This window comes from Dromaius novaehollandiae, chromosome 27, assembly GCF_036370855.1.
Source record: "Dromaius novaehollandiae isolate bDroNov1 chromosome 27, bDroNov1.hap1, whole genome shotgun sequence".
Classification (NCBI taxonomy): Eukaryota; Metazoa; Chordata; class Aves; order Casuariiformes; family Dromaiidae; genus Dromaius; species Dromaius novaehollandiae.
The window spans coordinates 6168080-6190988 of record NC_088124.1 but is presented as its reverse complement, the minus strand read 5'-3'; the positions used below and the strand labels follow the sequence as shown (position 1 = coordinate 6190988).

The 22909-nt window shown below is 49.5% G+C and overlaps 1 protein-coding gene across 4 annotated transcripts in view; it reads left to right on the top strand.

Annotated features, from left to right (window-relative positions):
- Positions 1 to 22909, top strand: part of PLXNA2 (plexin A2) — a 177932-nt gene that overhangs the window by 5447 nt on the left and 149576 nt on the right. For 3 of the 4 annotated variants that reach the window (XM_064498218.1, XM_026111835.2, XM_064498217.1), the window contains exons 2-3: positions 16433 to 17688; positions 19928 to 20110. In XM_064498218.1, the coding sequence (XP_064354288.1) occupies positions 16501 to 17688; positions 19928 to 20110 (1371 nt within the window). In that variant the 5' untranslated portion in view covers positions 16433 to 16500. Of the gene's footprint in view, positions 1 to 8753; positions 8831 to 16432; positions 17689 to 19927; positions 20111 to 22909 lie in introns of those variants that run through there. The other variant, XM_026111834.2, reaches the window with a different exon arrangement.

Genomic DNA, 22909 nt, shown 5'->3' with positions numbered 1-22909 from the left:
AGCCAAACCAGCAGCCTTCGTGCAAAAATAGAAATAAAAGCAGTATTGGCAAAGCTGTGCTAAAAGGCGCGTGCGCGGTGCCGGTGGGGAGGCTCGGCATCCCGGGTCCCGTCCTGCCGGGGATCTGCCGAGAGAGCAGAAACCCGGAGACGTCCGGAGGTACGCAGGCAGCTTTCTCGGTGTTCGTGCTTGCAGCGGGTTCCCTGGCTTATTAACCTTGACAGAATGGGTGTGAATGTATGAGGAATCGCAATCAAATCTTAGTTTGTAGGAATCTGATACTGGACGTAGGTCACCCATTTTGTTGTCTAGGCAGAACTGTCTATTTTAAGCATTCAAAAAATGAGTTTGAGTGCCAAGACTTTGAGATAATTTATAGCACTTAATACAGAGAGGCTTTGAACTCTTTTTATTTGCTTCCTGGTTTCCGGGCTTTCGGTCTGTCTTGTCAAGACTTTCTTCGTGACCCAAAGTGGCCCTTTTCCTCCAAGAGTGGGAAGCTGAGATTTTGTGGCTATAGGACTGAGCTTTAAGGAGAGCAAGTGCTCTAATGAAATTGTGCACATCACTAACGTTATTAAAATTTCCCAAGTGAGGTCACTGAAACGTGAGATTTCCCTCTTCTTCGAGAATATTACAAAAGCAGCAGTGAGGACCACGAACTGCAGCGTGGTGGTGCTTTGCCGAGGTAGCCAGCGACGAGGGATTCGTGTGTAGCCAGTTCATGTTAAGATCTTTGTTCCCTGTGGCTGGGCAGATTTATTGATGTCAGAGCAGAAAAATGGTAAGTTGGCGGCTTAACAGGGATGTTACAGTTCAACTCCATAAAACATGCGGGCTGTCTCCTTTGCTCATTCATTTGCCAAGTACCCAAAAAGTCGCGGTGACAGGAGCGGAGGATGGAGCGCTGCCCTCCCGATCATGTTTCCTGCCGGGGCTGGTTTATGTCACAGCCTGTTATGTTATTTAAAAAAACACTTGCGAATTTCCTCTCTGCTTTAACGAAGTGCGAAGAGGTGGGGCAGGGGCAGAAAGGCAGTGTGTCAACAGGTTTCATAACCAGCTAAGTTATTCTTATCCTGAGCACTTGCCATCTTGCAGCGTTTAAATTGGAGCTTAAGCTGGAAAATGGGAGCTCCTGTTCCCCCGGGTGCTTGAAGCCTCCTGCGCTCGTGGGGCTGCAGCTCTGCCACAATATGACTTTGTAGCACAGTCAGCTCCAGCATCAAAACCCTAATTCAAATTTTCACTCTGGTTACTAAACTATTACTGCTGGGAGACCCCAAAAAACCTGTGTGTTTCGGGGGACATCTCGGCATGACTGTGTATACCTCAAGCGTCTGAGTCATCTTGGTCTTTGACAAGAAGTGATTGCGTGGATGGCAGTAGTCACCCAGCTTAACAAAATTCAGGTGGGCATACGGAAGCGTTGGTTAATGTACACAGATGCAAACTTCACCTATACTAATGCAGGCTCCAAACATTTCTTCTGATGTTTTCATTTTATTAAGTGTTGATGCTGAGGGTAGGGTACAGTAATTAAGAGTGAAGATGTCTAAATGCCTTTCTCGGGTCAGCCGTTCACCTGGGGAGATGTGGGTCTTCAGAAAGGCTGGGCTGCTGTCGAGGCTGGGCTGCTAGGTAAGAGCTGTTTTTCTTTTTGATGTGTTGTGTTTTTTTAAGAGTCAGCTTGTGGTGTATTGAGTGAGTATTGAGTGTATTGAGTATTGTTAGTGATATTTTCCAAAGCTGCTGCTTGCATACTTGTGTGGGAGATGAATTCTTCTCAAAAATCTAAGATAAGTAAATTGGGAGTAAGATCTTTTCAAAATCCACCTTAGAATGAAAAATGTTTTCACGTTTGCTCTTGAACCTGTTAAAAACTCTGGCCTTTGTGGGACCATCTGTTTTTCTGACCACTCTATCAGTTTAACATTATGGAGGTATCATCTGTTTTACAGAAGTTGGAAGAGCCAGATGAAAAACATTTGCAATAAGTGATCTATTTGGCTGAGAGAGGATGCAGCAACAAAAGCTTCACTCTGGACTTTTTCTTTCCAACAAGTTGTTCCCAAGTTTTCCTTGCAGTTAGCAAGGAGTTAATGCAGCAGCAGCGATGGTCCCTCCTTTGATCAGTGGGCTGCGTTGGGTTCGGTTAGACTGGCAGACGAAGAGCCTAATGGAGCAGGAATTGTGTTAAAGGCCCATTTGGTGGTAACGGGCTTAGACAGTCTTTAAAATCTCATAGCAACCAAGGAACAGGAACAAGCACTCCAGAGTTCATTAGAAGAAAGCCGTAGGAGCCCTTTTGCTTGTCCACGGGTATATAATAAGGCGCCGATATAAGTACTTGCGTAACTTGGCTTTTCAAGGCATAAATTGTGTGGCAGGGGCAAATCTGTTACATCAGTTCCACCAAATAAATTTTCTGACTTGGAGCTGGTCACAAATTGTCTTGGCCTGAGTTGAGAAGTGCTAGAACTAATTCTCCGAGCCTCTGCTTTTGTTTCTCTCTTTTAGGGACTTCCAAGCATGTTGTATAACCCTTTTTAAAAAAGGAAACATGCTCAGGGTGTTGGGTCCCTGGGAGGCTTAACCTCAGGAGTAAAAAACTGGGTGGGATTGGACTGATTTTGCAGATGGAGATCTTCACTTCTGAGTGTGAATTCAGCAATATGAAACTTCTTACTATCCATTTCCTTGCAGACCCGTATGAAATGACTTGTAAATGAGAGCTTGGCATTGGTAAATGAGACCTATTTTGCTTTTAAGGGGAGTAGTGATTTTTTTGGTAGTCCAATTAAAGAGCTAGCTGCTTTTAAAATGTTCTGGGCTGAGCAGCCCAAAATTGTGCCATGTGGAGTCAATCTCAATACTGATTTAGAAAACAGTGAAATGTTTTTTAAGCTTCAGAGCTATTTTTTAGGAGAAGCTTGAGTTCAAAAGCTTGTAGAGATTTATCTTTTGCCATAAAAGTTATGGCTGAGATATACAGGCAGTTTCTGTTGTTCATGTTAAAAATACTTTATTTTAATCTACATCCACACTTGGACCACTATTTTCTTTATTTTCAAAGCTGCTGAATATCTAGAAGGTTCCATAATAACTTATTGCAAAGCTTCTGAGAGCACGTCCGTCCCGGCGATGGGGAAGCGGTATGTGCATGCTCTGCCCTGCTGAGCAGGGTCGAGTCAGTGGCCAGCGAGAGGGAGGAGCCCACCGTTCCCATGAAGTAAGTGGGGAGCAAGTGTGTTCTTACCGGGTGCGTGGGTCTTGCCAACCCGGGGATTTGGGAGCCCTGCCTTCCCCCGCCAGCTCCTGCTCTCACGTTGTTCTTTGTGAGCTGCAAATAGCAACTGGGAAACAAACAATTTTGGCTTGATTTCCTTCTCCTTTTAAGATTTTTTTAAAAAAACCCACCTACCAACAGTGAGAATTTTAACATGAGGAAAAGCAAAGTATTGACTCATTTGTTCATCCCTGACAATTCCTGTTACATTCCCTGCAAATTTCCCGTATAAACAACACACTCTCCCAGATTATCTACATTAGGCCTCTTGTTACTGAAGAGGATATAACATGAATTTCCTTGTAGTTTGGTTTTTCTCAAATATTTGAATCTGTTTGGCTAATGGTGTTATGAATCTTAAGGTAGGTCAATTGGAGTTTGTCTCTGGCCTCTAAAAAGATGATGGAAACAGCACTGACATGACAAATTTTCCTCAGAGCCACATGGAAACACATCTTCTAGCGTAGAGACTTTATTTAGGCCAAGCATCTCGACCCTGTAGATTTGGTGGAAGTTCTCCAGCTCTTGAGCCACATACAGCTGAAATCGTGGAGTTTTGCCTTGTTGTCCCCAACAGTCCTCAGGAATCTTGCATAAATGCCTTGTGAAAAAACTGGAAGGACAATCTGTGCTCGTTTTAAAGGAAATACGTACAAAAGTGAACCAGATGAAAGTATTCCTACAGAGAAACCGCGCAGCCTCCCCTGCGTTTCACGGAGCAAACAGCCCTTTGCAACTGGCCCGTCCCCTCCGTCTGCCAAAATATCAGTGAAGTCCTGCATCAGGTTCTGCTGCAGCTTCCTGCACTCCTGGATCTCCAGATGTTTTATGGAGTCAAGGAAATTTCATTGTTGGTTTTTAAGCCTGTGGCACTTGGTTGAAATTGGCTCCGTGGTCATGCGCCTGGTCGGGGCAGCGTATGCCGGTGTCCCTCGGTGTCCCTCCGCCTGGGCTGCAGGGCTCGTGTGCGCTTGGGCTTCTGCAGTGTCCTGAGAAACTGGACTGGCAGGGACAGGGGCTACTTGTGCTCTCCAACGGGAGCGGGGCCAGAAGAAGACAGCTTCCACGGAGGAGTGTTGAATTAAAGGGTGTGCTAGGAATTTTCAAAGTAGGCAGACTTTGCTGCATTCCCGTGAAATATGGCCTTACAAGTCCTTGAAGGATTTATTGTTTTCCGGGCACTGCTGGATCTAGTCCGATAGGCTGGATATAGGAAGGAAATGACTCAGTTGCTCTGCGGACAAGTGCAGCTTTGAAATTCAAAGAGGCAGGAGACAGCTGAGAGGCTCCAACTCGTTCCCGTCGGGAGTTGGGCTCTTGTGCCTCTGTCATTCTTTTGTGCCCGGCGCTTCGGGGTCGCGCCTGCAAACGGGAGAGGGCAGGCAGGACAGAGGCTCAGGCCGAGCTCGCACCGGGTGAATGAGCCGGTGCTTCGGAGACCTTTCAGCGCGAGGACACCATGGGAGCAGCTGACGGCAGATGAGGCTGGGGGAGGGCCGGGGCGTGCGAGAGGGGCCATCGTTGTTGCAGGGCCTGTATTTGGTTTCAGAAGCAGCTGCCAGGCTACGTTTCTGCCTAGCCACTGCTAATCGATTGCTACGCTAGGGGCACGGTGCAGGGCAGAGTTTGAAGACAGATGTGTTACAGCTTCCAGGTTTTCTGAAGATCGTTATCCCCCCACTTGGAGAAGCTCAGAAGCACTGATCCTGCCCACGGATGAGCTGTGTGGGGAGTTCAGGCGTCCTCGCTGGCTTCTGCTGCAGCAACTCATTCTGCCTGTCTGCTCCTGTCCCCTTCTCTCCTTTCCTCTTGCCCGTTTTGCCTGGAGCTGGGCCTGTGGTCCCCGGCGTTTGCACTTTGAGCTGTACAGAGATTCGCCACAGAAAGTGGAGAGAAATATTCATGATTTTGCAGGACAAGTTCTGGCTTTTGGAACTTCTTACCAGCATCAAGCTGTCCAGTCCCTCTTAGCTAGTTTTCTGCCTCGTGCTGTAACTTCTGGCTCTTGTCAGATGTGGACCTAAGCAAATGCCTCCTCCATCCTATTATCAGCTTGACTGGAGAGGGAGAGAGAGAGAGAGAGAGAGGTTTTTAAATGACAGTAAGATCCTTACCAAAGAAACAAGAGTCAGTGTTAAAAATAAAGAAAACAAGACAGCTTGTTTCATCTAAACAGAAGGGTTATTAAACAGGCTTGAATTAATCAGTGATCTGCCAAAGCTCTGAAATTGAAAAGCAGGGCTGAGGAGCATGGCGTAGATGAGTGGAAAGGAGACACTTTCTCAGGTAGACATTTGCATCCAAATGCTGTAGGAGAGGGGACGATGTTCAGCTGATGGTGGGACTCCGGGCTCCAGAGTGCAAAGCCTGGGAGCATCCATCTGTCAGCACTTCAGCTTCATGGGTACTAATGAGCAGCAGTGCAGGAGACCTGCTGGGCCCCTGCGAAGGACCAGCCGCTGTCCCAGTGGCCGTGGGCTCGGCAGAGGCTGCTGGCTGTCACGTCCTGTAGCAGACAGGGAAGGAAATGTAAGTGCTTTACGATTCCTGGGATTTGGACATCTCAAAGCACTTTCAAAAATGCATCAAGCACCTCAGTGATGCACTTTAAAGGGTAGGCCTGGAGAGGCAAAGGAATTGATAAAGCTGATGTTGATTATACTTAATAGCACATACTTGCACTAAGAGACAGGCCCAGTGCAAGGCTGTTTGGTCTCTGAAGGGTTCCCTAGTACTATGTGGCTTTCTCCCCCATCAGCTACCTTTTGTTGTTAATTTAAGGGCTGCTCGTTAGTTGCATTCTTCCTTTCCAAATTCTTGTGATCTGATGGTGGTATCTGAAAAATAACTTCTTCTGCAGTGGAAATCCCAGTGTCTTGACTGGCAGCTGGAGTTTGGGACACAGGAGGGAGCCTTCTGCACCCCCCAATTCTGGCTGTGCTGGTCATGCACTAGAAATGAACCCCTCCATTTATGCATTCCTCTACTTCTCCTCCCCAAATTTCCTCCCCTTGTACGATGCTGCATGACCTGCACCCTCGCAGTGTGATAAGGAAAAGGGCAGTGATGGACAGCACAACGCCCTTTATTTGTGTAGATTTGACTTGACGCTTACTGCTCACAAATCAAAAAAGATAAATAATTCTCTTTCCAGAATGGGATTATTGTGTAACTGGTAAACACCTTCCAAATGGGGAAGACGTGTCTGAGTGTGCACATAAGCAGTTGTGTGTTCTTAATTTCAGCGTGCTGCTGGCTGAGTGAAAGCTATAGCTGCACAGCTGGGGATTCAGCATTTCAGAACATAATTTTAACAAATGTACAATTTCCTGGTTTACTTAGGTAACAGCACTGTGGCTACTGTGTAAATACATCTGGCTGCCGTAGGGAGTATTGGGGATAACGAACACCACTCACTGTACAGGGCTGGCACAGCCAAAGGATTTCTGTTTCAGGATTTTTGTTTAATGGAGTGGCTGGGGACCCATTTAATTTGAAGCTGGGGTTCTTCACTTGCCTGTGGTGCGCTTGGAGTGAGGCCAGGGGAAGCTGCTGCTTATTTTTCTCCTCCGGTTCGGTGGCCGCTCTGTGATCTTCCCCTGTGCTGTATGGTAATATTCTCTTGCAATAAACTGCAGCTGGAAGTCACCTGGGGAGAGAACGCTGGGCTGAAGCTCAGGAGATAAAATTCCTAGCTTTGCCACTGGGACCTTTTGACTAGCCTTGGGCAAATCATTTAATCTGCTTGTATCGAAGGTCACTAGCCATTAAATTCTACTTTGCTGGGGATAAAGTCCATTAATAATTATAAGATGCTCAGATACACAAGTGATGTGGGGCTGTATAAACCTCAGTCCATCAAGACTCAAGTGAGACGCTACTAAAAGCATTTTCTGAGGGAAATACTGGCATAGACTGCCTGGAGAGGTTGTGGACTCTATTTTTGGAGGTCTTTAAGGATGAGTGAGACAGATCTCTTGGGAATGATAGATGCACATGATTCTTGCAGCAGGAGGCTGGATTAGACACTTAGAACTTTCTAGCCATGAATTTTATGGTTTACTGTTATCCAAAGCCATTGACATATTTATGCAGGTTTGGAAGAAACTGAGATTTCCCAGAACTTGAATAAACTATTTATGAAACTTAAGTAGTGATGAATTTTCCCTTCCCTTTGTATCATGTTTCAAGGCAACCAGGAAAATATGGGGTCTGTTCTGCTCTGTGCTCCAATATAAGGTGGTGTTGCCTTCCTGGATTCTGCCCTAAATGACTGTATGTGAGTAAAGTCCTCTTCCCAGCACCTCTTCTATTGATGCAAGATAATTTAAAAGCCATTTTGCAGCAGTGTACTTAAAGCTCAATAGCTGCCAGCTGTAGTTTCTAAGATAGCAGGTGTAAAGTATCAGCACAGTGAAAGAAAAAGGTATGTTTTCTGCACCTAGGTATTCTAGGTTGATTATGAATTTTGCTGGATGTCATCTTAGGGTGGTTAATTGTCTCCAGCTGCAATGAACATGGTGCTGGAGAGTGAGAGTTGTGCTGGAGCCCCAGCTGCAATCCTGCTTTAGGTTTGCCAAGGGAGTCATGGCTCCCTTGGAGACGGTTACAGTTTCGTCAGTGTTAAGGAAACACCTTCTTGCTGTGTCACACGGACATTTAAGCGTCCTTGGGTTGCAGGTCGCAGAGGTCGCAGCGTCCATGTTGGCTTGTCATTGTCACTAGGGGAGAGTAGCTTTGCTGGGCTGAACAGTCTCTGCCCAAAGCATCCGTGAGCACAGAGGCACTGAGAGGTGGAAAGGAGCTCTAAACTGCTGCCTCATCCGTGCTTTACTGCAGTAGTTTATGCCTGATAGCTCCCCTTTGGTTTCAGAGTATTTCCATCAATTGAACATTAAATTACATCACGTTTGAAAGCATTATCCCCATTTCACAGGCGAAAAAAATGAGGCTGAGTCTTGCCCAGGTCTATTCAGCGTGTTTGGGACAAAGGCAGGGATGAGAAGTGAGGCTGCCTAGACCGCTGGTCAGGACAGGACACTGCTGTCCGAAAGGCAACTGCTAGGATGAGACTTGCACTGGGTCTCTCTCCCTGGGTTTTTCTGCTTCTCTTTACCCCAGACCTGCTGGTATGTGGACGCTCAGGAGGGAGATGGAGGGGAAGAGGCAGCTTATCCGGTACATGTTGTATAAACAATATCCAGTCTGGACAATATGAACAAATTTTGTGCATAATTCATGCAATCGTGTTTGTTATCAGGGAAATGCCTTTTCAGGTCTGGGTTTCATTCTTCCCCTCCTCTTCCTTGTCCCGGGACTAGAGGAAGCAATAATCACAATACTGTATTTTGCCCTCTTAACTCTTTCTCAGAAAGCTGACAAGCCTGTGAAATACCGTCCCCGTGACTAAGCAGCCTGGAGGAAGCGGGCGGCAGCGGGGACACGGCTCCTGGGGCTGCCGGTGGTCGCTGGGTCCGGCCGCGGGTGTGAGCTGCGCGGGAGCACCGCTGGCAGCCGCCCGGGCTGGCCGGTGCGAAACAGGTACTGTGCACAGGCAGCGAGATAAGTGTGAGGCAAAGAGGTGGTTTTTGTCTAAAACCCAAGGGGTTCAGTGTTGCAGATTAGGCTTTAAAAAGGCATGATGTTCGTCATCGCTGTGGTTCAGTAACCTCTGCGCTGTGCTCTCTCATGGTGGGGAAGCCATGGAAAATGCTGGGATCTGCAGCTCCCGCAGCTGCTGGGAGCTATCTGGCTTTAAAGGCAACAAACCTGGTGGAAGGTTTTCCCACAAAATTAGATGTAAACAGTTTTTTCTTTCCATCTGGAGGTAGTGTTTTCAGGATGAAAGTGCAGAACCAAGCTTAGCTCTAGCAAAGCCTCTCCTCCCTGGACACCTGCACAGCATCCCTTCAGTGCGGATGAAACGATCACACGTTGATAATAAGATTTTTCCACAGCTGGACAGCTGACCGGTCAGGGACTTGCAAGCAAAGGGCTGCCAGACAGCGCGCTGAAGTTTTACAAGTTGCTTTGATTTTTGTTACAGTTAAAATATTCTAAAAAGCCTAAACAAAAGACTCTAGGAGCCCTAGTCATTGCTTTGTATTACAAAAACATAATTAGTTCGCATCAAGCTGTGGGTAATTTCAGTTGGTGTTAAATTCTGAAGTTATTGAGCTGGCTGTTAAACACTATGCTGCTGCACTTCATTGGTGCTGATGCTGGGCCTGCGGAGACAGGCGTGAGCCATCCTGCACCAAAATGCAGGAATTGCACCTTCCACGCCGGCACCCACCTGCTGCGGGGAGGGCTCGGCTCCTCGGCCGTTGCAGCGGGTCGTCCCCACGGGCGCTCAGCAGCTTTGCTCCCAGGAATGCATGGGAAGATCGGCTGCTTGTATGTCAAATGTGTTGAGGCTTTCATTACCAGCGGAAGAGGTGATAGCACTGCCACGAGTGAAGGAACCTGCTGAAGTGGTGGTGCAGGTTTCAGCAGGACTGTCAGAGAAGAGGGAGTTCTGCAGAGAGGTCTTCGTCCCCTAACTGCTGTCACTCAGCCTAGGAGGCCGAGACAAACTTCAGATAGGGACTGGGAACTTCCCAAAGTTCAGAGAAGCGTAGATCAGATGGTTTGACTCGGGTCTTTTGTCCAACTAAAGCAAAGCAAAGCCCTATTAATTTTTCTACGGTCTGTCTCCATAGCTGACAAATGTGTCCTGAATATCACTTCCTCAAAGGGGACAGTTCACCACAGCAGCTTTAGTGGCTGGAAAGCCATTTCACAGAAAAATTCCTGATCAGCTCCAGGAGAGATGCAGGCCAGGCAGATGTTTCTCGCTGGCTCCTGGGAATGGCCACGCTCTCCTCCTCCTCCCAGCTTTCCGGCTGGCAGATACTGTGCAGAGGCAATGCAGAGGGAGGGGGTCAGGCTGGCGCAAGGGTGAGGTGGTTCTGAATGGTTTGTTCTTGTATTTTAGTTTATATAGTGTAGCCTGCCCTTGTGGTGACCCTTTCTATAATTCTGGGGAAATTCTGACAGCCCGGTGACCTACCGAGGAGGTCAGCAGAGTGAGCCAGCCTATCTCCCTGCTTTTGGCCTCAGAGCAATGAATCTTATTTGACTATAAAAAGCGAAAAGGGCAGAATCCACTTTCAGCTTAGAAAATAATCATAGGCCAGTTCTTACCCTCCCCGCAAGCTCATTCATTTCTTAAGGTGCTTCATTCTGTGAGACAACTCCCCAAACTTGTATTGCCTTAGGAAAAAAAACATAGTGTGTTTTATTGTCTGCTCTGCTCCCCCTTTTCAGGAGTCTTTGAAGACTCCTCGTGGCCTCCAGGCCGTGAGCACAGCGCGCTGGGACAATCTGAGAAAAACACGTGGTGCTTTGATGGTGAAAGCGGAGGCCAAAAGGGCAGAGGTTAGGAGAGGGTGGTTGTCAAAATGCCACTGCATCATTTTCATCCAGTCCTCTCCGGCTGTGACCAGGTGGGCAATGTTTACGAGCTCCCGAGTCCCTGTGTCCCCTATAATGTGCAAAGGAGCAGCAGCAGCAGCAGCTGCGGAGAAGTGCAGGGCTTCCCCAGTAATGCCCCCGGACCAGCCCTCCTCAGCCCAGCGCAGAGGCGAGGCAGTGCCTCCCCTAGCCCTGGGGAGCGGGGCGAGGGGGACAGTGACAAGCAGCCCTGCAAGGGGAAGTCACGGGGATGGCTGGCAAATGAGGGTGCTAGGACAGATGCAGATTCACTCGCTCTGTTTTAAAGAGGTCTGGGAATTGTAAGGTGTCTCCCCTAGAGGTGAAAAACTACTCTGGCCTGTGGGATGTGACCCTGATCTTCATCCCTCCATCCCAGCTCTTTTCAAGTGAAGGTTAGACAGTTGTGCCGAGCGGAGCGCTGAGCTCGTACAGCAGGGCTCAGATGAGGGATGGAGTGGGTCCTAGACCCTTGCTGTCTTCATCTCTGCCTTGGCCATTTGCACCAAAGTGGCGATGCTGGAAAGCCTGGCACAAAATATGCTCGTGTGCGTCGGGATAAAGAGCATGAGCCAGGGTGAACTGAGCCCTGTGTGAGTAAAGCAGTTCTCGTTATGGCAGTAGAGTTGGGGAAATGCTTTTCCTCCATTTAGTACCATTGAGACAGTAAGACAGACCTCATCAGAGATACATCTCCAGCCACTTTGAGCAGGTATAAATGATTCTTCAAGGTGCTGCAGTGTGGTATTTAGGATCTTTATGATCAGTATGACACCGGTCATATGATCAGACAGAGCTGGAGAATTAAATGGAAGCTGAACAGAACTGATCCGTGAAGGCAGGGTGGTGGGGCTGGAAGGGAAGGGCCATATGCATGAATTACTCCTTGCAAAACTAACTCTATCCTAAAAGAAAAGATACCAGCTCCATGAAGTGAAACGCAGCTGCTGCACTGATGACATCAAAATTGTTCCTTTGATCCGTCATTTTCCACAGGAGATTCTCTTTTTTTTTGCTTTAATTTTCCTTTTTCTTTTTTTCATGTGCATAAAATAACACTAATGACAAACTGTGGTGCCTGTAAGTGAGTGACAGCTGAAAAAAGAGAAATGACTAATCATGCCTCCTGAAGCCCTGTCGCATGGAGATTAAATGAGCCCGTTTTTCTTCCCCCCTAAATGAGAATCATGGGCATTTGAATAATAATATTATAGTCTCCATTAGGATGACAGTGGGGGAAAAAAAATCGGCTCAGACCTGTGATTATTCCTTCAATCTAATAATTATTTAAATACCAGATAACTCCTTTCAGCCTAATTGAGGCCTTTCAGCTGCTTGGGTTTATATTGTGTCCCTGAATTTACTCTCTCTTTCACCTTGCGTTACTAATAGCTTCAGATTGCTTTTAAGGCCATATTTTAAACTCACTTCCAAAAAAAAAAATTTTCTTTAATGGTCAAATAGTGTTAAGGATTAGAGTTAAAATCATCCACTCTCCCATTTCCCTGGTGTTTAACTGCACCAGCTGCACTGAGCCATCCCCCAACTTCTCCTGCAGGTCCTGGCTACAAGGTTGGAGGCAAGTTTCCTTTGATGTTTGACATCTGTGTCACTGAGCCCCGTTGAATTCAAGTATGTTCTGCATTGGCCTGTTTGCCTCTTTGCAACCCCTGGTACCAGGCCTGCGCTTCCCACCCTCAGGCATCGCCTCCCGCGTTAAGCTCGAGCCGCGTCGCTGGCGAATGCAGCTGATCCAGGCAGTGCTGCCGCGCGGGGTGAAGACCTGGAGCCGGGGTGGGAGTTCTTCCACTGGCACGTTTGGGTCTGGAAGATGATGTCAGTTCATGGCCATGCTCTGTGGCCTTCAAACACTATTTGAAAGCACAGATTCTTCTTCCTCGATGATCTCCCTTGCCTCTGGCAGTGACCGTTCACAAATACTCTGCAAAACCTTCATTGTAAGGCACTGCATAAAAGTTAGACTTCAGTTGACAGCTCTGCTTCACAATAGCTCAGACCTGGCTTTTGGTTTTGTACTATCTTTGAATGAAAATGCTGTAGGGAAAAAATAGAAAATTGTTGAAGTCTAAGGGAAAAGCTGCTGTTGTCCCATTCACATACAACATGTTTAATTTCCCGTTTGCCTTGTTCTTTTCTCAGTTTGCAATGGCACCACTTTTTCAAAATTTTGAAGGCTGCTGAGCAGGAAAACCATTTTGTGCTGAGCTTTATAGCAGAGTCCCCCTAGGAAAGCAACTCTCTGGATAGTTTCCTTTTACTTTCTAAACTTCCCTTGAATGCAAGAGCCCTCTGCCCCAGAGACATCCCTTCCTTTAAGGGAATGCAGAAACTGAGGGAAGCATTATTTTTGGATGCCTCTAAGTGGGAGAGAGGCTCTGGCCTTCGAGGAATTCCTGCTTGCGCTGCTCAGCCCAGGGTCCTTTTCCGAGCGCCCTTCAGTGCTGCAGCCGTCCGCTCCGGGGCTGGGTCGCGGCGCAGAGCAGCGAGAGGGCTCACGGTGTGCGAGGAGGCAGGCACGCAGGTTAATCCGGAGGTATCCTGCAGCAGCCTTGACTGCTGCTCGGTGGGACTTTTGCACCTGCACGTCTTGGGTCTGCTTTCATGTTTTCTTTTGTTTTTTGTTTGTTTTTGTTCTTTGCCTGCGTATGGTCCCCTGTGCATCTACAGGAAGGCAGGATGCTGCCAGCCAGCGCCTCCCCTGCTCGCAGCGCGCCCGGGCTCCGTGGGGTCTTGTTTCGGGCTGTACCGTCATTTTATCCAAGACCAAAGCTGCTCGGGAAACGCGGTGCCTGTGATCAGGTCACCAGTGTTTGCTGCGGGTTATCCGCAGCCCTTGTCGGGGTTACAGCGGCGAGAGCCTTCCTCAGGAACCATTTGAGGTTTTTCTTTTCTTTCTTCCCCTTTTGAAAGATTCTGAAGCCAGAAAAGAGTTTCAGGATGTTCACTGGGAAATTTAATGACAGCAGCAAGGGAGGCTGAGCCGAAGGGCTGCCGGTGGCTGGGGCTCGGTTGCTGCCTTTGAATCCAGCACCCGGGCAGCTACGCTTTTTGCCACCATCGCCCAAAAAAGAATAAGGATGCAACAGCATTTGCATCATGGCTGCAGCCAAAGGTGGAAGTTAAGAGGCTGGCGATGAGGGGCAAGCAGCCAGGGCAGTGTCCCCCTGGGCGCAACGGGAAGCCCGCGGTCGCTCCCGGCGTGTCAGCGGCACGGGGGCTGCTGAGGGCGATCCCACGTCCCCGACCCCGTGTCCTGTCCTCTGCCTGCTGCACTGAACGAGCCCAGAGCAAACACCCGCTGGCTCGCGGGGGCTGCGCTGGTTTCCCAGCAGCACGAATCAGATCCGGTACCAAAGCGGAGATCAGGCCTGGGGGCGAGGGAAGCCGAGGCAGGGAGAGCACCCGCGCCGGACGGGTGATGGTGGCCAAAGCAGGAGCCCTGAAGCGGCTGCTGGCGGTGGGGGGTGAGGAACAGATCGTCTGGGGTGATGGAGAGCGCCGTGATAGCAGCGTCATGGGGAAACGGCCTAGGACAGGCCCGGGCAGGGCAGGGCCTGGCCTGGGCCACGGCCTGCTGCCGCCTCCCCGAGGGACCCGCCGGCCCCAGGGCCTCGGGCACCGCTGTTCCCTGTGTTGGGGAAGGGGCCCGAGCCAGCGTCTGTCAGAAAACATCACGGCGACGCGCGCGGCAGCGATGGCCGGGGCGGCTTCTCGTGAACCGCGGTGGTCGGGTTTGCTCGGCCGATGGCGCTTCCCGACAGCGGCTTCTGTTTGTCCGTGCGGGCGCTACAGCTTCAGTTTGCCGCCTTTGCGGAGGTGCCAAGGACCAGGCAGAGCAGGCAGAAAGGTTAGACATGCTCCCTTAGGCAGCCCCGGTGTCTGGGAGCGCGCGCCGGCCGGAAGGGCGGGTGAAACGCTTCCCGAGGCAAACAGGCCTCGCGCAGACAGCGCCTGTCCCGGGCAAGCTCCGTTTCCTAAGGAAATTCCAGCCTCATGATTCCTAACGCAGCTTGACAGCCGACGGCGTGCGTGGGGACGGGGGGGAAGGGATGGCAGCGCGGCTCCCGCCTGCCCCTGCCGCACGGCTGTGCCCTGGGCTCGGATACGGTGCAGCCGGCCTGCGGACGCCCGCTGCTGAGGTTGAGCAGGTGTCCGTCAAGGTGCAGGAGGTCCCTGGTGCTGCAGGCTGTGTCCTGTAATTACAAATTGGCTGCTAAAGATGAGGGAGGAGTAGGGCCCTGCTGGTCCTGCAGCCCTGTATTAAGGGTCGTGCACAGGTGTGTCTTGTTCCTTGAGTGGCCAGAGTGGACCAAGGGAGACATGCTGTTTTCAAGGTGATGGAGCTCTTGTGTTTTAAATGCCCTTTTAGCTCTCCCTGCAGTTGCAAGTTCTTCAAATCTGTCCTTACATCATTATCTCCTCTCCTCATTTGCTGATTTAGTTGTTACTTTTCTGCTGCTTGTGCAGAATTTCCTGTGCCGTTCTCCGGTCCCTGCCTCTTGGTGATCCTCTAGCATGCAAATATGTCCATCTTCTCTGCTTTTCTTATCTCTTGCCTTGCCTCCTCACTCCACGCGCAATCTCCCTCTTCTTGTCCGAGACAGTTTTTTATACTGCTGAGCTGTTATCTGCAAGGATTTCAGGTGGTTTGTGGTGGGAGGGGAATTCAAGGGATCCTATAAAATGCTTTCCCCAAATAGACATTTTCCATTAAAAAATCAGTCTTTTCCTTTCACGCCTCACTTCTGTATAGATTTTGGCCAGAACACTCCAACCTCCATCGCCTTGTCTGTGTAGATGAAAGAAAACTTGTCACTCCGAGGAGGCTGTGCTTTTGACTTACCCACAGCACTGTTGGGAGAGGCACATGGGCAATTTGTTTTGCAGCAGGTCTCTTGAACACGGTGTCCAAGCTGCTGCTTTGTGTAGGCTTTAATCATCTCCTTGACGTTTCATTAGAGTAGGGAATTTGTACAAGCCTTCTAAATTGGTACTTTCTCCCTTGCACATTGTGCAGCTGTTGTGTTTTGGTTGCTTGTCTAATCGCCATGTGCCTCCACTGCTTTTCAGCGGTAAAGTACCTTGCAGAGACTGTTAAATATTTCAGGCTGAGAAGCACCTGTACAGGTACTTCTGAGCCCTGGGGAGTGGGAGAAAGCAGTTACTGCCAGCTTTGTTGTATATGTGCTCAGTGCACTTGCCTGCACGAGACCTCTACCTCAGGTTTTTAAATTAAGTCATAGAGGATTTAAAGGTAGAAAACACCTCTTATTTCCTCTGTTGCTTCCAACAACATACCCTGCAGGAGACATCCTTTTAGCCAAGATTGCAGATTGATGGTTGGGTGTGTGAACTGCAGGCTTTGTCTTGGGCTGACGCTGATTATCCCCTCCCATGGCTGAGCAGAGTACATTATAAACAGCTAAACCACATAACAAATTAACACGCAGAGGCCGAACCAAGTGGCAAAACATCAAGACTGAACTGTTTACCAATAAGTAAGGAGACCTGCTTAATTCTTGTTGGGCTCGGAGACGTCCTCACTTTATCTCAAGGACTGTATAATTAGATAGCTTTCTTTGAATTCTCTCTGCAGGGCACACTGGATCTAATCCTCTGCTTTCTGTTGTTTTTCTCCTTTTTCCTCAGAACCATGTGAGGAACATTGCTGGGGCAAAGGACAAACGCAGGGAGCACGGAAGTTTGCTTTTCCCAGGATGGATCAGAGGAAGAACTGGCCTCGGGTACTGGACTCCGACGGCTGGTCAGTGGCTTTAGTCTGTCTCTTCTTGGCATCGCTTTCCCGGAACGTGTCCAGCAATGCCTTGTTCAGCACCTTCCATTCCGAGAACCGGGACTGGACTTTCAACCACCTGACTGTCCACCAAGGCACTGGAGCAGTCTATGTTGGAGCCATCAATCGGGTTTACAAGCTTTCAGGTAACCTGACCATTTTGGTGGCTCACAAAACTGGTCCTGAGGAGGACAACAAATCCTGCTACCCGCCCCTCATTGTCCAGCCATGCAGCGAGATCCTGACCCTCACCAACAATGTCAACAAGCTGCTGATCATCGACTACTCTGAGAACAGGCTGCTGGCTTGCGGGAGCCTCTACCAGGGGGTCTGCAAGTTGCTGCGCCTGGATGACCTCTTCATCTTAGTAGAGCCATCACACAAGAAGGAGCACTACCTCTCCAGCGTCAACAAGACAGGCACTATGTACGGCGTGATTGTGCGCTCAGAGGGTGAGGATGGGAAGCTCTTCATTGGCACGGCAGTCGATGGGAAACAGGATTATTTCCCCACCCTCTCCAGCCGCAAACTTCCACGGGACCCAGAGTCATCAGCCATGTTGGATTATGAGCTGCACAGTGACTTTGTCTCCTCCCTTATCAAAATCCCCTCAGATACGCTGGCCCTTGTTTCGCACTTTGACATCTTCTATATCTATGGTTTTGCCAGTGGCAATTTTGTCTATTTTTTGACTGTCCAGCCAGAGACTCCAGAGGGAGTCTCCATCAACTCTGCCAGTGACCTCTTTTACACGTCTCGTATCGTCCGTCTCTGCAAGGACGACCCCAAGTTCCATTCCTACGTCTCTCTGCCCTTTGGCTGTGTCAAAGGGGACGCAGAATACCGCCTCCTGCAAGCTGCTTACCTCTCAAAGCCAGGAGATGTGCTGGCCAGGTCCCTCAATATCACCGCCCAGGAAGATGTCCTCTTTGCCATTTTCTCCAAGGGGCAGAAGCAGTACCACCAGCCACCGGATGACTCTGCGCTCTGCGTCTTCCCTATTCGCACTGTCAACGCGCAGATCAAGGACCGCCTGCAGTCCTGCTATCAGGGGGAAGGCAACCTGGAGCTGAACTGGCTGCTGGGGAAAGATGTTCAGTGCACGAAAGCGGTAAGGACGCTTCCAGCAGTTTGCTCTGATAGCCCTTGAGAAATGCAACCTGTTAGTACGGGGAGCTCCAGCAGCCCAGAGCCTGCTTTGAACAGAGGGACTTTGGGGGTTATGGCCTTGGCTTCAGCAGGACCAGGATCAGCTCCTGGCTTTTTTGCACATGGGCTTGCAGAATCCGATTAATATTTAGTGCCTCAGTTTCCCTGAACATGGAGCAAGATATAGTAGTCCTTTTCATCTTGAATCCTTATTGTTATTAGATAGGCAGTTATGACAAGGAAAGGGAGAGGCAGTATTTAGATGAATAAAGGGTATGCTGCTTGTTGAAAGTGTTCTGCTGTTCCCAACCTCAGGCTCTAAAAAATCTGAGGAAGCCAAAGGAAGGCTGTCTCGCCTTTCCCGCAGCAGGAAGGCAGTACAAACAAACTAACAAGATAAATACAAATGACAGTTGCATCTTCCATGTTTTTATTCAGCTGATTTCTTTAATCTTGATTCACATGCAGATTGTTCCTGGGCAGACTTGAGAATCCCTGGGGCCTTTTTTTGCTAAGCATATTAAGTTTGGCTGCTAGAAGATAAATGTGGGTTAAATGAAGTAAAAGAAGGAAAGTGGAGGGGAGCTAGAACACTGCTAGCACAGGGGAGAGTCACGGGGCAGAGAGCTTTCCCCATCTCGGCTGCAACTAGATGTGCCTGAGCATTTGGTAGTTACTTAACATCCCTTATGAAAAAATGACTGAGTGGAATTATCGCCATCGTGGCAAGCTGCCACCCATATCACAGCCCTGCCACCTACTCCATGTAGGAATTTACTCAAATAATCTCAGCTGATATTACTTAATAACACTTACCTGTTAATGTAATGATTTTCCCATACTGGTGACAAGTGATGTTGCAGGGAGAAGCCAGTATCCATATTCCCCCTTTGTAGAAGGGAGACTGAGGCACAGTGAGGAGACTTGTTTTAAAAAAAAGTGCACAACTGGACAGTGGCAGAAACAAGAATACACCTTGTGCCTCTGGACCTCAGCCTAGCGCTCTCCTTTACTCACTCTGCCTCGATAGCAGAGCTTGGACGGTGGTCATTCCTCCAGCTTAGCACTCGGGTATCTTGTGTTCCCACACAATTACCCCGTGCGGGTAGGTGGATATCCTACCTTCCCAGGGCAGCCAGTCCAGCGCTTTCCGCCAGCCACGTATTTGCTTGGGAAAGCTAATCAGGACTTCCAGAGTTTAAAATCCGCCCTGGAGCTGGGCTGTTTGTACAGAAGGGAGGCGACTGTTTCCAAAAGGAACGAGCAGCAGTGAGCAGGAAACAGCGGCTTCCTCTCCGCTCTCGCCGTGCAGACTCGGCCCGCGCCTGCCTTTCCTCCGGCTGCCGCTGCTGATGCGCACTTGCCCCGCGCAGCACACGGCAAGGCCACCACTGCTGCACGCCGGCGGCAGCAGAAGGGCAGGCAGCTGCCACCAGCCACCGCGCTGCTCCCAGCCCCTGCCTGCCCGGTACTGGGTGAACGGGTGTCAAATGTGATGCGAGCTGCGTTGGGAAAGCATGTTCCTGGCTCAGCAGGGCAGGCTGTAGAGGGGAGTTTCTTGCACACCTATGTGAGAGAAAGCGTTTAACCCTCAGCTCTTGGGTCAGTTATGCTGCCGATGCTTCACTTTCAGCTACTGAGATAAGGGATGGAACTGGGGATACAGGAAAAAGTTTGAGCTGCTCTGCTGTGATCTCTGAACGGGCTTGTGTGGTCTTTGATGGAAGTCTTTGCTGATGTGGAGATGTTGAGCACCTTCCTGCTTATAGTGCTCAGCACCTCTGGAAATCAGGGCAAGAGGAGGTGAAATGCATGGAGAAGACAGCTCCTGTGTGGGCCATGCATACACAAGACCTAAATCCATGAGAAAGCTAATGGATTTTGAAAACCAATGGAAACATCCGCTGGTGAACTTAGGGTTCTACCTCGGCCCTGTCCACACACATTTTTAAAGCAGCCAGTGTGCAAACATGGTCCATGACCTGGCGCAGGCAGGCTGCAGAGTTTCTTGGCCTTGGATAGCGAAGATGACATATTGAGATAGACGGCTGAGTCTGGCAGTGGTATCTGGGCAGGGGTTGTGTGGTCGTTGCTCCTGCCTGCTGTCAGGACTGCGTGCTCTGTCCTGCATGAGCTGAACGTGTGCATCTGCCCTGTGCTGTGTATTTCACTCACGGTTGCCCCAAACTTTGTCTTTCCAGCCGGTTCCGATTGATGATAATTTTTGTGGGCTCGACATTAACCAGCCCCTCGGAGGCTCTACACCGGTGGACGGAGTGACGCTCTTTACCTCCAGCCGGGACCGGATGACTTCTGTTGCTTCATACGTCTACAATGGCTACAGCGTGGTGTTTGTGGGGACTAAAACTGGCAAGCTGAAGAAGGTAAGCTTATTTCTGTGGCTCTGGAGAGCCAGGATCCATTTCTCATTTCCTTTTTCAGGAGTGTCTGATGCGTTTGACTGGTGCTGTAGCTTACACGTGCCGTTGCTTACTCTTTCAATGGGCTTGCGTCTCTTTATCCCATCCCACATCTATAGAGGCTGTCTCTGGAGGGAAGACTAAGTGCAAGAATGCTTTGGGGTGGTTTGCTTTGGTGATGGTAAAATTGCTGGTTTTGGCAGGACTTCCATGCTTGGCTGGAGCGATATGAATGGGTTAACTCGGCTATTTTGGAAACCAAGCCTCAGGGCAAAGTCCTGCTGCCTCTTACCTCCCACTCCTCCCCCAGAGGGCTGGGTGATTGATCAGCCCTGGCAGATAAAATTCCTCACCCTTTACTGGGGCTAGTTGCCCAGGGCAAAGAAACATGCCATGTTGGTTTTCTCTCCCAGCAACAAGAGATGGGGGTGATGGTGTGTGAAGTCAAACTGGGCCTTTTCCTCCTTTGTTTCCTCTCAACCACTCTTTGCGGTAAGTGAGATGCAAAGTCTGGTCAGATCTGATCACACTTCTGTTGAGTGTGGCCTATGCTAGTCCTACCTCAAGTCCCGTGTTTAAAATGAGCCTGGAAATGGCCTTCTGGAGGTGTAGCATCCAAAAAGCACCTTGCATGGACTCCAGAGCACTGGGGCCCAGACATGCCGGAAGGGAAACTCGCCTTGCTATTGCTCTTTAGCGTTAGAGCTGCAAGCGGAAGTCATGATTAAGCCCTTCCTCAGGAAGAGAGGAGGAAGTTCTTAGATCTAAAAGCTTTGTCTGTGTGAAATAAAATGTGATGTCAGGAGAACATAGCGTACTGGAGGGGAGGGATGGCGTGGATGGCTGAGGTAGTAACACAGGCATGTGTGAGGAGAAATCAAACCTCATCACCTGTCCTGGATTTACAAGGCAGCAGAGGTGTGCAGGAACTGCAGCAGAGATCCGTTTACTGATGCTTTCACGTGGCCCTGGCTTTCGGCTTTGCTTGCTCATCAGCGTTTGCAAAAATCTGATCCGTCTTTGGCAAAACTAGCCTTATAGCTGCTGCTTTGGAAAACTGAGGTCCTTCAAGTGAACCTAAAATGGAAATGACAGCATTAGGGGAGCCCCCCAGATGCAAACTGCTTCCCAGCACCAGGGAAAGAGTTAACAAATGTAATCAACAGCAGGTTGTTAATTTTTTGTATCCTTAAGCAGCAGGGAATTTCTTTCTCATCTCTCCAGGAAGATACAAGGACAGGCAGATATTACAGTTGAATGTCTGCATCATTTTAATTACATCAGTTCATTAATATTCATTCAGCGCTTTACAAGTGCTGAGTAGTAGTAAATTAGGTGCCTCCCTGGTGCCTCTCAAGTTGCAGTGGGGCAGTTGTGAACGGTGCAGAGACCGGGCTCGTAAGCCGGCATCCCTTCTCCTCCCCGCCCGGCCGCGTGCCGCAGCGGCGCGCAGCTCTGCGAGTTTTCTGGCTAAACTGGTGGAAGCAGCAGTGCCCTCAGCCTGTCGCGGATGCTGTCAGGTCTCAGCCAGCCATGCAGCCTGCCACGGTGCTTGCTGTTCCTGGTGCCGGGGGGGAGAGACGAGGTGCCTCGTTTAGAGACAGTGGAAACAAACAGCTTGTGCCTGCACACTAGGCATTTACCGTGGCCAGCAGGACTGCGGGCCATTAATTATGCAGGATTACAGGAGAGGCGTTCCCTCCAGCATGGTCGAATACTGCGTGTGCTAGTTGTACATCGAAGACCCTTTAAACTTCTACCTTTTTCATGCAAAGTAAAGCTATTCATGTCTTTCCATTTTACTCTGTTAGGAAGGAAGGGATCTATGTAGGAGTGGGGGAGATGGGGAAAAAGAAGTAAAGGGAGTAGTTCAAGTTTTACCTGCTTGAGCCAGTGGTAAACAGGTGCTGAGAAAATGTCTCCGGTGGGCTCATTCTAGGCATCCGCTACAGTCAGCCTTCCACGGCATCTGCCAGGCATCCTTAACGTTTATCGGCGTTGGCTGCGGCTGGTTAGACCCACGCCTCCTGCTATCGTTAGTGGGAGCTATTACTGTCCCATCCATTGCGTGGGGCTGGGACTGTTGTTCTTCTCTCTCTTGTGGTCCCGTCCACGCGTTTAGAAATGCTGCTCTCTTTTGACATGTGGGATTATTTTTTATATGGCCTAAAGGACTGGGAAGCAGCTTTCCCTCGAGCCGTGGGGTGCACTTGGGACGTGCACTGCAGAGGAGGCACTGCGGACCTGCTGGGACGCTGGCAGATTGGCTTGGGGGTGTGTGTGTGATCCAAGACTAGACACGTCTTGAAGTTGGTGAGTAGTCAGGATGCTCGGTGCCATAAACATTTCCATGCCTCTCCTTCCCCTTTTGAAAATGAGGACAGTAAAAATGTACACACCTCTGTAAAGTGCCGGGGATTTGCAGATAAACACCTCGTCTCCCCTATCTCACCGCCTTGCATATCTACCTACACGATTAATGTCTGAAGGCTGTGTCACGCCTATTCCCTCTCCCACAGTTGTTGATTTACTTACTATGGAAACGAGCTGGTGGGCTCAGTCTGGGGTTTCAAAGATACTTTATTTCTGTAGCTCCAGGAAAGAAGCCAGGGAGCCAGCTCTGAAATTTTTTAAATTTGTCTGCACTTCCCCTGCGAGAATTCATTACTGAAAACGCCACGTTATCTCGCTGATGTCCTCCTTCCTATTAGTTATTCACCTAACGGGCTCGTGCGAAGCTCCCTGGGAGGGTTTCTGCTGCTG